Source organism: Eriocheir sinensis, unplaced genomic scaffold, assembly GCF_024679095.1.
Source record: "Eriocheir sinensis breed Jianghai 21 unplaced genomic scaffold, ASM2467909v1 Scaffold376, whole genome shotgun sequence".
In the NCBI taxonomy this organism is placed as follows: Eukaryota; Metazoa; Arthropoda; class Malacostraca; order Decapoda; family Varunidae; genus Eriocheir; species Eriocheir sinensis.
Window position 1 is genome coordinate 56785 of NW_026111694.1, and position 12333 is coordinate 69117.

Genomic DNA, 12333 nt, shown 5'->3' on the forward strand with positions numbered 1-12333 from the left:
AAACAACAAACCACTTAACGATCTAACATGGATAGTGAGGTAAGGTGGGATTAGGCTTACAGGAGCTGCTTTGTATAAACCAACCGGCCTCTCGCAGACTCCTGACGTTCTTATGTTCTTTTACGTTTAAGAATATGGCCCTTAAACCCCATTCACACCTGTACTAATACCTGACTGGTTGGGTGACTCTTCTACCTCTGCCTGCCTCCCCTACACCTAACCTAACCTAACCTTCATGTATATCCCCTTCACACCCGTACTAATACCTGGCTGGTTGGGTGACTTTTTCTACATCTGCCTGCCTCTTCCTGTTACTGTCTCCGCTATCAGCACACAATCTTCCCTCAACCATAAAACCCACACCTAACCTAACCTAACCTTCCTAACCTAACCTTACTGTATACCCCTTCATACCTGTGCTAATACATGGCTGGCTTACTTCCCTACATTCAACCACTAACACCTCACCCCCCCCCCCCACACACGCATAAAACTATCAAACCCTCATTTAAAACAATATATGAAGCACTCACAAGAAAAAACACCAGGACGCAACACTGTATAAGGCAAAGATGATGGTGGGAAGAGGGGTGAAGGGGGGGTGGGAGGTCACACGATAACCTACGCATTACCCCGGCGCGCTCCTCCGTCCCCTTGGCCCGTGACCCCGCGCAGGTAACAGCAGACCCCCTCAGCCGGCGACACAGGACCGATTGTGACACGCAGCTTACCTTTCCCAGGCATACCCATTTCACTGACCCACGCGTGAGGAGGAGGAGGAGGATAAAATAGCAAGGGAAAAAGACGACGAGGTAGAGGTCAAGAAAGGGGAGCTAGCGAGAGGGAGAAAAAGGAGGAGGAGGAACACAAAGAAACACAAAGGAAGAACAAACAACAGCAGAACTGCTGGTCCTTACGAGGCTGTTTGTGACAAGCTACACTAACTATCTAATCAAAGGTGGAAGATGAAGGAAGGCAAAGGTGAAGGCTCCTCCCCACCCCCCCATCTCTCCAGCCAAAGCTGGCAGGAAAGGAAAAAGAACCATGCAGCATGGAAAAACTGCATGGAATTTATGTAGGAAAGAGGAAAGAACTACCATTGCTGCTACCACTAACCGGGCGATTAAAGCGGACAAAGACACCAGTATTCGAAAAAACTTAACGTTATTACGACAATGAGTAATATCTTAGTTGCTGGTTGGATTCAAAATACTTGTCTAATCTATTCTTGAAGGCCGTAACTGTTGTGCTATCAACGACATCACAGGGTAGAGAGTTCCAAACATTAACAACTCGATTGAAGAAGTGTTTAGCTTCGTGCGACGATAATCTTTTACCACTTATCTTCAAATTGTGATTTCTTCTTGTTCTATTTGTGTGGGGTGGGTACGTGTGTTTGTGTTTGTGGGAAGTGCGTGTGTTTGTGTGTGGGGGGGGGTACGTGCGTGTGTGTGTGGGGGGTACGTGTGTTTGTGTGTGGGGGGGTACGTGTCATTGTGTGTGTGGGGGGGGGTACGTGTGTTTTTGTGTGTGTGGGGGGGGGTACGTGTGTGTGTGTGTGTGTGTGTGTGTGTGTGTGTGTGTGTGTGTGTGTGTGTGTGTGTGTGTCTAAGCCATCTATTCATATTTATCTATCTGCACATTACGTCGATATCTGAATCTATCCGTTAATGATATTTAAGAGGCAGGAATTGGTTGTTTTTTTGGGTGTCATCACTGAAAATTATTATCCAAGCTTATGACGATTACAAAATGTACAAATTGCAAATATTAACCTCGCCCTGATCCTCTTGTTTCAATCACATACAGAAGAAGAGCTAAGTTATTAAGCAATAGAAACTCCACAAGTAAACGCAAGAAAGTGTAAATACTGATCTCTTCCTGATGCTCCAATTTCTAACATGTACAGAGAAATCTTAGGTCGGCACTGTCAGACCCCTCCACACCTCACATCAACAATTTCCAAATGCCAAAAAGAAGACAAATCAGGTTCTAATGAGTTTTTTTTAAAGTTCTTTGGTACAAAGGAAGGGCCAAACTACCACCAGGGTTATTAAGCTACCCAAGGAAATGCCCAAAGCTCCTAGGAAAACCGTGTCAAATATGTGTGCTTGCGCCGATATGTTTAAGAGTATGTTTGTCAAGGCCAGGAGGTTCAGATGGTTATAGGACTGATTGAAGCCAGGAGAACGGCGGCAACTACTTCAATCGAGTCCAAGTATGATTATACCTTCACCAGGTTTCTAAGGAATATGATCAAAACAACCAAAAGTGGAAGTGTAAACATGTTGAGGTACAAAGTCCAATACACCTCCCGTACTCTCCAGTAGACCGCGACAGGACCCAGGGAAAGCGGCAGCCCGACCCGGCAATTGTGAGTGGTGCCTCGTGGGAAGAGACGCCCGTTGCGGTGATGTAGAGACGCACACTGCCTCGTAGACGTCACTCGATGGAGGAGGACGGGCTCAGCAGAATGTCAGCTGCCTGAGTGCCCGTAGATGATGACGCCGGGGTAGACGGGGAGCCAAGGACGAACAAACGGTGTCAGCTCGGCGAGGAGACGAAACTGGGTAGGTGGGACGGAGGCGCAAGCAGGCCGTGCCCAGTGGACTGCGGGGCTCCAAGGTTGAGAGGGAAGATAGGGGACGCAGGTCCAGGATCGCTCTTGGGTCAGTTCCGCTCTGCCTCAGCTCTCGGGCAACCACACCACCTTGGCTCGCTTCGACGCTGCGTGAAGTCAGGGCGCCGACCGTGAAGCTGAATGAGACTGCATCGCCACCAGGAGCAGCTTCGGGTCGGCGAACAAAGCAGGCTGGGTGAAGCAGGCTGGGTGTAGCGGCAAGCTGGGAATAATCGAAAGAGCATCAACCCTTATACTGGTGTGTGTGTGTGTGTGTGTGTGTGTGTGTGTGTGTGTGTGTGTGTGTACATGTGTGTGTGTGTTAGTGGTAGTTCAGCCCTCACATAAGCCCCCTTACAAAAATCTACCGTAGGTAGATTAAACTGAACTAACACGATACAACAAGAAATAAGCAACCAGAAATGACAAAGAGGAACGGCTAACGTTCACCTCCTAAGGAGCGACTCAGAAAGTCTGCGCCCACGTTGTCTCGGCCGGCAAGATGAACCAACTGGAACGGGTAGTTCTGCAGCTGAAGGGCCCACCTCAACAGTCTGTCGTTGGAGCACTTGGACTTGTGGAGATATACCAGAGGTTTATGATCTGTTTCTAAAATGAACTCTTTACCTCTGAGGTAGAAGTCAAACTTGGAGATCCCGAACAAAATGGCAAGGGCTTCTCGTTCGATGGGGGCGTATCTCCTTTCCCGGTCAAGCAGCTTCCGACTGGCATACCAGACTGGATGGGGGTGTCCTTGTAGTACTGCAGCAGCACAGCTCCCAACCCGAAGTTCGAGGCGTCTGTCCTAAGAACAAAAGGCAAGGCGGGGTTAGGTAATCGTAGGACTGGCTGCGATGGCAAGGCGTCCTTCAGTTGTTCGAACCGTGATAACAGGTCTTCAGTCCACGGCAGCGGCTCACGTTGGGGTTTCCGGGGAAGGTCGGAGAGGTCCCGCGAGCTCGGCAGCCATGGGGATGAAACAGCGGTAGAACGAAGCCATCCCCAGGAAGCTGCGAAGACTTTTCTTGGTAGTAGGAGGGCTGATCTGCTTCAGGGCCTCAGTCTTGTCCCGCATGGGGCGAAGGTGCACCACGTCAATCACAAACCCCAAGTACTGGATAGAAGGGAAGCCAAACCGACACTTGGATGGTTTCGCCGTCAGCCGGTGATGACGAAGCCGCTCAAGGACAGATGTTAGAGCTGTTAGGTGACTGGGCCAATCTGACGAGTAAATGAAGACGTTATCAAAATAAAAGGAGATGTTAGGCAGATCCGCGAGAACAGTCCTCATGAGGCGGATGTAGGTGGAGCAGGCGGTGACGAGACCGAAGGGAAGTCGACAGAACTCCATCAATCCTTGGTGGGTGGAAAAAGCAGTGAGAGGCTTGGCACGGTCGGTCAAGGGGATCTGGTAGTAGGCCTTGCACAAGTCAAGCTCCGAAAAGTAGGTAGCTCCTGCAAACTTGTGCAAGTCCCCTTCGACGGAACAGGTGGGCTCAGCATCAAAAACAGTAACGGAGTTAAGTTGCCTGAAGTCTATGGCCATTCGGTAGCTCCCGTCAGACTTGCGTACCATTACCACGGGAGAGCAGTGTAGAGAGGACGACGGCTGGATGATGCCTAGTTGGAGGAGGTTGTTAACTTCCTTCTCAAAGTAAGGACGGAGGTGGATCGGCACAGGGTAGTTCTTCGTGAGGACTCTGTTGGTGGTGGTTAAAATTATGTCATGTTGCAGGGTGTTGGTGCAACCTGGAGTCTCTGAAAATACGTCCTTAAAGGTGGAAAGTACGTCTTCTAACGATGAGCGCTGGTTCCACTCCAGGGACTTGTTGATGTCCAGCGCCGGGTTGAGGGCGGAATCAGGAACGGAACAGACCAAAGGACAGGGAACAAGGTCGTCAGGGTCCTCTGCTTCCAAAGGTCCTGTGGGTGAACAGTCATCATCCGGCGCTGAAGTATCGTCCTTGACATACGCGAAGTTTACTTGAGCGCGGCGATGGTACCTTTTTAGGAGGTTGGCGTGGTACAGCTTAGGCCCCCTCGGGTCATCAACCAGGTAGTCCACTTTGTTTCGTCGTTCCAACACTTTGAATGGGCCACGCCAGGAAACGAGGAACTTCTTGGTAGAGTCAGGAAGAAGAACTAGGACCTCGTCGCCAGGTTTGAATTGTCTATCTTGGGATCGCAGGTCAAAATAAGACTTGTACTTTGCAGTACTTACGTCAGCCTCCCGGGCGGCGAGCTGAGCACATTCGGTCAGTTTCTCCCTGAGCTCGATGACGTATTGCAGACTCGTCCGTTCTTCCTCCTGCAGGTCACGGTCTTCCCATAAGTCCTTCAGGACAGTCAAGGGCCCTAGCACAGTGCGCCCGTAGAGGAGATCGAGGGCCGACAAGCCGGTGCTGTCGCTGGGCATTTCCCTGAGGGCAAACAAAGTCGGAATAAGGTAGCGATGCCACTCTAGGCTTCTCGCTGCAAACCTTCCGTAGAGCAGCTTTGAGGGGCCCATGCAGCCTCTCCACTCGACCATTACCACTCGGATGAAACGGTGTGGTGAACTGGGGCCTCACACCAAGTAGCTTGTGAAGCTCGGCAATTAGCTGAGAAGTGAATTGAGTACCTCTGTCGCTCAGGATTTCCCGGGGAATTCCGACCCTGGAAAATGAAGACAGAAGAGCCTCAGCAACAGAAACAGAGTCCACATCCTTGAGTGGAATGGCTTCAGGGAACCCTGTGGCAAAGTCAATCAGGATGAGAATATACCAGTGTCCTTCTGCAGACGGCGGAGAGAGAGGGCCCACCACATCCACAGCAACTCTGGAGAATGGTTCCGTGACGACAGGCAATGGTTGGAGGGGGACGGGTTTAACCTGGCCCTTATAAGACTTACGCTGGCATATGTCGTAGGACCGACAGTAGTCACGGATATCGGCCCACATGCCAGGCCAGAAGAAGTTATCGCTCACCTTCGATTCCGTCTTCCGATGAGAGAAGTGACCGGCGAGGGGACTCTCGTGGGCCACTTGTAGCACGATTTGACGGCAGTCAGAAGGGAGCACCAACGTCCGAGTCCCGACCTTGCCGGGCCGGCTAGAAGCGACACAGTCTCTATACAGGAGTCCATTCGTCCAGGAGAACTTGTAGGACGCTCCATTCCGGGCTACATCGGGCAGTCCGGCAGTAGCCTTGGCGCGCACTACGCCGAGGGAGGGGCAGGTCTCCTGTAAACGAGCAAAGTCGGCGGGCGTTACCTTGAGTGGTTGTAAGTCGGAGAGAACAGGCGGATGCAGGCGTCTCACACGCGCAGAAGCAACACGAGTCTGAACAACACAGGCTAATTCAGACTCGGAAGGAGAGGAGACGACCTGAAGCGAAGTAGAGGAATCTTGCGTAACAGGCGTTGTACGGAGAGGAGGACGAGCATCTTGTTCCTGAGGAGTGGAGATTGAGGCAGGCGTGGTTAAATCAGATGTACAGACAGGGTCGTCAGGCTTACGGGCCCCGGGAATGTCACCAATCATAGCGGTTGCAAACTTGATAGGTGCACGGATGGCATCAGCCCAGCCTTCATAGTAGGGACACTTTAGGTAGCACCGAACGACGGGGAAGGTGTCTGGCCGACCTAGGTAGTCGTAAACGGTTACCTTCTTACAGTTACGTTCCAACATCTGGCAAGGCCTCCTCGGAAACGATGAGGCTGGAACAACCGGCGTCACGGATGATTGTAGAAGTCCAGGCGCCGTTGATGGTCCCCGCAACACAGTAGTTGGAAACTTTCCTGTCCTCCCAACAGAAGCCTATGTTAACTGAAGAGGACGGCGCGTCCTTGAAGGCGCGAGGATTCTTAGGGCACCTGGGGCGGATATGGCCTACCTCCCCGCATTGATGGCACTTCAGGGTGAAGGCAGGAACTTTGGCGGCAGGAGAACCGGAGTCGAAGGAAGCTTTATCTTTCTTGTGTGTCTTCTTGCTGGCAGATGACGACTGGGGAGACCTGGGATATGAGTGGCGCGCCGATGACCAGTCGTCGGCTAACTGTACGGCGGCCGCCAGCGGCCGCACTCCACGTTCCTTAATAAACGTCCGAAGGTCAGGGAGAAGAGAGGAGATGAACTGATCTAGCAACATAAAGTCCTTTAAAGAAGCGTAGGTGAAGTCAATATTGGAAGCCTCTAACCACTGTTCAAACGAGCGGCCAAGTTGAATGCTGAACTGCTCGTAAGTTTCACCTGGCTGAATCTTGCCTGACCTGAAGTCCACTCTAAAGCCGTCGGGAGTCTTGCAAAAGCTCTTCAGCAGGGACTTCTTCAGAAGATGGTAGTCAGCAACAATCTCAGGAGAAAGCGAAGTGTAAATCCTAGCAGCTTTACCAGACAAACGGGCTCCCAATCTTACAGCATAAGCATATTTGTCAACCTTCAGAAGCCCAGCTGTCCTTTCGAATCTGGTAAGGTAAGAAGCAAAGTCATCTCCATCCTTGTAAACAAGGACGGTCAGCACACTCACCGTCAAAACGAGGAGCAGACTTACTCGAAGCGGCGATCCGAGCCAGCTCCAGTTCCTTCTCGGCCTCAAGCTTCGCTAACTCGAACTTTCGCTCTTCTTCCCTCTGCATTTCTTCAATTTCTTCTTTCCTCTTTCGTTCTTCAATTTCTTCTTTCCTCTTCCGTTCTTCAATTTCTTCTTTCCTCTTACGTTCTTCAATTTCTTCTTTCCTCTTCCGTTCTTCAATTTCTTCTTTCCTCTTCCGTTCTTCAATTTCTTCTTTCCTCTTCCGTTCTTCAATTTCTTCTTTCCTCTTCCGTTCTTCAATTTCTTCTTTCCTCTTCCGTTCTTCAATTTCTTCTTGCCTCTTCCGTTCTTCAATTTCTTCTTTCCTCTTCCGTTCTTCAATTTCTTCTTGCCTCTTTCGTTCTTCAATTTCTTCTTTCCTCTTTCGTTCTTCAATTTCTTCTTTCCTCTTTCGTTCTTCAATTTCTTCTTGCCTCTTCCGTTCTTCAATCTCTTCTTTCCTCTTTCGTTCTTCAATTTCTTCTTTCCTCTTCCGTTCTTCAATTTCTTCTTTCCTCTTTCGTTCTTCAATTTCTTCTTTCCTCTTCCGTTCTTCAATTTCTTCTTTCCTCTTTCGTTCTTCAATTTCTTCTTTCCTCTTTCGTTCTTCAATTTCTTCTTTCCTCTTTCGTTCTTCAATTTCTTCTTTCCTCTTCCGTTCTTCAATTTCTTCTTTCCTCTTTCGTTCTTCAATTTCTTCTTTCCTCTTTCGTTCTTCAATTTCTTCTTTCCTCTTCCGTTCTTCAATTTCTTCTTTCCTCTTTCGTTCTTCAATTTCTTCTTTCCTCTTTCGTTCTTCAATTTCTTCTTTCCTCTTTCGTTCTTCAATTTCTTCTTTCCTCTTTCGTTCTTCAATTTCTTCTTGCCTCTTACGTTCTTCAATTTCTTCTTGCCTCTTCCGTTCTTCAATTTCTTCTTGCCTCTTCCGTTCTTCAATTTCTTCTTTCCTCTTCCGTTCTTCAATTTCTTCTTTCCTCTTCCGTTCTTCCATTTCTTCTTTCCTCTTTCGTTCTTCAATTTCTTCTTTCCTCTTCCGTTCTTCCATTTCATCTTTCCTTTCTTTTCCTTCAATTTCTTCTTTCCTCTTCCGTTCTTCAATTTCTTCTTTCCTCTTCCGTTCTTCCATTTCTCCTTGCCTCTTTCGTTCTTCAATTTCTTCTTTCCTCTTCCGTTCTTCCATTTCTCCTTGCCTCTTTCGTTCTTCAATTTCTTCTTTCCTCTTCCGTTCTTCAATTTCTTCTTTCCTCTTCCGTTCTTCCATTTCTCCTTGCCTCTTTCGTTCTTCAATTTCTTCTTTCCTCTTCCGTTCTTCCATTTCTTCTTGCCTCTTTCGTTCTTCAATTTCTTCTTTCCTCTTCCGTTCTTCCATTTCTTCTTGCCTCTTTCGTTCCTTAATTTATTCTTTCCTCTTCCGTTCTTCCCTTTCTAAGGCGCGTTTTTCCCTTTGTACGGCCTGTTGTTCCAACACATAGCGGCCGACTTCAGCTCCCGAGAGGCCCAGTACCAGCGTACGCCCGTACCGAAGGTAAACGAGGATCAAGCCTCTACCTGTAGCCCCTGAAACTACACCTCACCCATCGTGAGTAGTGGGGGGGATTCTGGAGCTGCCCTGTGTAGGAAACTCGGCCTCTTGCAGTCTCCCTGTGTTCTTATGCTTTTATGTTACAATAGAGTATACGAGGCAGCTGACAATAATGAGAGTTACGATGTAGTTTATCTTGATTTTAGTAAGGCCTTCGATAAATTATCGCACCAGAGACTGTTAAATAAAGTCAGGGCTCATGGAATAGAAAAGGAGGTTTATGATTGGATTAGGGCGTGGATTTACGACAGAAAACAGAGGGTTACCATTAACGGTAAAAAAAAATCCGAATGGGGTAATATCACCAGTGGGGTTCCGTTTTAGGCCCACTTTTATTCATTATCTACATCAATGACACAGACAATGGGATAACTAGTGACATAGGTAAATTTGCGGATGACACCAAAATAGGACGCACTATTAGGACAGGGGAGGATGTTAGAGCACTGCAGGAGGATCTCAACAAACTGTCAGCTTGGTCAGAGAAATGGCAGATGAATTTTAACGTCACCAAGTGTAGCGTACTTAGTGTAGGAACACGCAACCCATTACACGGGTATAGTTTAGACTCCACAGCGATAGGCAGATCAGAGTGTGAAAGGGATTTGGGAGTGTTAGTGAACTCTGACCTAAAACTAAGGAAGCAATGTTTTAATGCGAGGAATTGGGCTAACAGGGTATTAGGCTTCATTAACAGGACGGTAACCAACAGAAGTGCAGAGGTCATCCTCAGACTCTATTTAGCTTTAGTTAGGCCACACTTAGATTATGCTGTCCAATTTTGGTGCCCACACTACAGAATGGACATCAACTTGCTAGAATCAGTTCAGAGGAGAATGACCAAGATGATTCAGGAGCTGAGGAACCTTCCATATCAAGATAGGCTGAAACATTTAAACTTACATTTACTAGAAAGACGAAGAGTGCGGGGAGATCTGATAGAAGTATTCAAATGGGTCAAGGGTTACAACAAAGGCGATATAAGTAAAGTACTGAGAATTAGCCAGCAGGATAGAACACACAGTAATGGATTTAAATTAGAAAAGTATAGATTTAGGAGAGATATAGGCAAGCATTGGTTTAGTAATAGGGTGGTGGGGGAATGGAATAGACTCAGCAATCACATAGTGCAGGGACGATAGCTTGTTTTAAGAGTAGACTGGATAGCTACATGGACGAGGATGACAGGTGGCAGTGAGGTGTGGGTGCAGTAAGGAGACAGGGTACTGGAGCGTACGCCCGTACCGAAGGTAAACAAGGATCAAGCCTCTACCTGTAACCCCTGAAACTACACCTCACCCATTGTGAGTAGCGGGGGGGATTCTGGAGCTGCCCTGTATTGGCCACTCGGCTCTTGCAGTCTCCCAGTGTTCTTATGTTCTTATGTTCTCTCGGAACGTTCTCTCCTTCCTCCCATTTGTATAACATGATAATATTTTGACGTAGGGAGGGGATTTTTTTCTTGTTTTTATTTTTTTCTCTTATTGTTCTTGGTCTTCCTTGTGTTCTTCTTCTTCTTCTTCTTCTTCTTCTTCTTCTTCTTCTTCTTCTTCTTTTTCTTCTTTTGTTTCTTCACTTTTTCTCTTCATATTTTTATTTCATCTATTCATTCAGTATTATAATTGTTACTTTTTAATTTTCTTATTATTCTTATTACTTGTTATTTTCTGCTTATACGCATTCATTTTTTTTTTGTCTTGAAGCGAAAAACAACGAATAAATAACAAAGAGTGGTGATTGACGGATTTCACTCGGAGTGGGCACCGGTCACTAGTGGTGTCCCTCAGGGCTCGGTTCTTGGCCCAGTGCTCTTCATTATTTACATCCATCAACGATGTGGATGTTGGACTCAATAATCGCTTTAGTAAATTTGCAGACGACACAAAGATTGGTAGCTTGGTTCTCACTGACGAAGACAGGCAAAGCCTCCAAGAGGATTTGCACAAAATTTCAGCTTGGTCGGATATATGGGAGATGCTATTTAACGTAGAAAAGTGCCAGGTCATTAAAGTTGTAACAAGAAATAAGAAGCTCGATTACGAAATGCGCGGCGTTAAACTCACAAGCGTTCAATGCGTTAAGGACCTGGGGGTCAAAATCGCGTCAAACCTCAAATTCTCACATCAATGCATCGATGCAGCAAATAAAGCGAACAGAATGTTGGGCTTCATTAAAAGAAACTTTTTATTCAAGAATAAAGATGTAATACTTCCGCTTTACAATTGTTTAGTCAGACCCCACTTAGAATATGCGGTACAGTTTTGGTCTCCCCACCATGCAAAGGACATTGCTAAATTAGAAGGTGTTCAGCGTCGGGTAACAAAAATGATCCCTTCCTTGCGCAACAAATCCTACGAAGAAAGCTTTCTACCCTTAACATGATCTCTCTTGAGAAACGTCGCCTCCGAGGAAAACTGATCAAATGTTTTAAAACATTTAATGGTTTCACGAATGTAGACATAACAAAATTGTTTATGATCGACGACACTTTGCGAACAAGGAACAATGGCATAAAACTCAAATGTAGACAAGTAGGAGCTGGAGTAGGTAGGAAGACACCTACCGAACGGGCGCAAGCCACTCCCGGTGAGGTATATATGGGAGGTGAGAAGGGAGCTGAAGCCCTCCAAAGACCCTTCCCATGTCCTCACTAACCGTTTCCCTATTGTCTCACCAACACCGGAGAGTAGTTCAGCATGCTCTCTAAAGACAGATCCTCTCTTTATCCACACCACACTACATTCACATAACATATACACCTTTTTCCAAAATTCAAAATTCAAAATGGCTCAATTAAGCAATGCCTCGGAGTCCCCGCCTGGGACCACAAATTCCCCAGGAGGACGACTCCCTTCTGGCTGCCGACCTGAGAGGTGTCTTGATAACTCCTCAGAACCTCTTTCTTCTCAATTTCTGCAACATTCGCGGTCTTCGCTCTAATTTTCATTCAGTGGAACATCATCTCCTCCTCTAAACCTCACCTTCTCTTCCTTACTGAAACACAGGTTTCTGAGGCTATTGACAGCAATCTCTACTCTGTTCCTCCTACTATCTCTATCCTAAATTTCAATCCAAAGCTGGATGTTGCGCTACGTGCGCAACGACATCACTTGCTCTCGTGCCCACGACCTTGACTCTTCTGAATTTTCACCATCTGTTAAGACTTCACTGTCATTCTATTACTAAATACATCTGTGCTGTTTATCTCTCACCTAACTCTACCAACTGTAAAATTCTTTGACTATTTGAATTCTAAGAATGAGCACATCTTGACCCACTTCCTTCGCTGAAATCTCCATCCTAGGAGATTTCAATATTTCCTACCAGCTTTGGCTTTCATCCTCTTTCACTGACCATCCTGGTGAACAAGCCTACAACTGCTATCCTCAACGACCTGGAGCAGTTGGTCCAGCACCCTACACGTATTCCTGACCGTCTTGGAGATCGGCCCAACATTCTAGACCTCTTCCTTACCTCAAACCCTTCTGCTTATTCTGTCAAACTGTTCTCTCAGTTGGGCTCCTCCGATCACAATCTTATTTCTGCATCCTGTCCTATCGCTCCTGTACATCCTCTGGAC

General features: G+C 47.2%; 1 protein-coding gene across 1 annotated transcript; it reads right to left on the reverse strand.

The window, feature by feature from the left end:
• Nucleotides 1-3059: 3059 nt before the first annotated feature.
• LOC126991970 (uncharacterized) lies at nt 3060-6141 on the reverse strand. Its single transcript, XM_050850630.1, has 3 exons — nt 5101-6141; nt 3541-4955; nt 3060-3345 (listed from the first exon to the last, which is right to left on the reverse strand). Exons 1-3 carry the CDS (start codon nt 6139-6141, stop codon nt 3060-3062), a joined length of 2742 nt encoding a protein of 913 aa, XP_050706587.1.
• Between the last annotated feature and the right edge of the window lie 6192 nt (nt 6142-12333).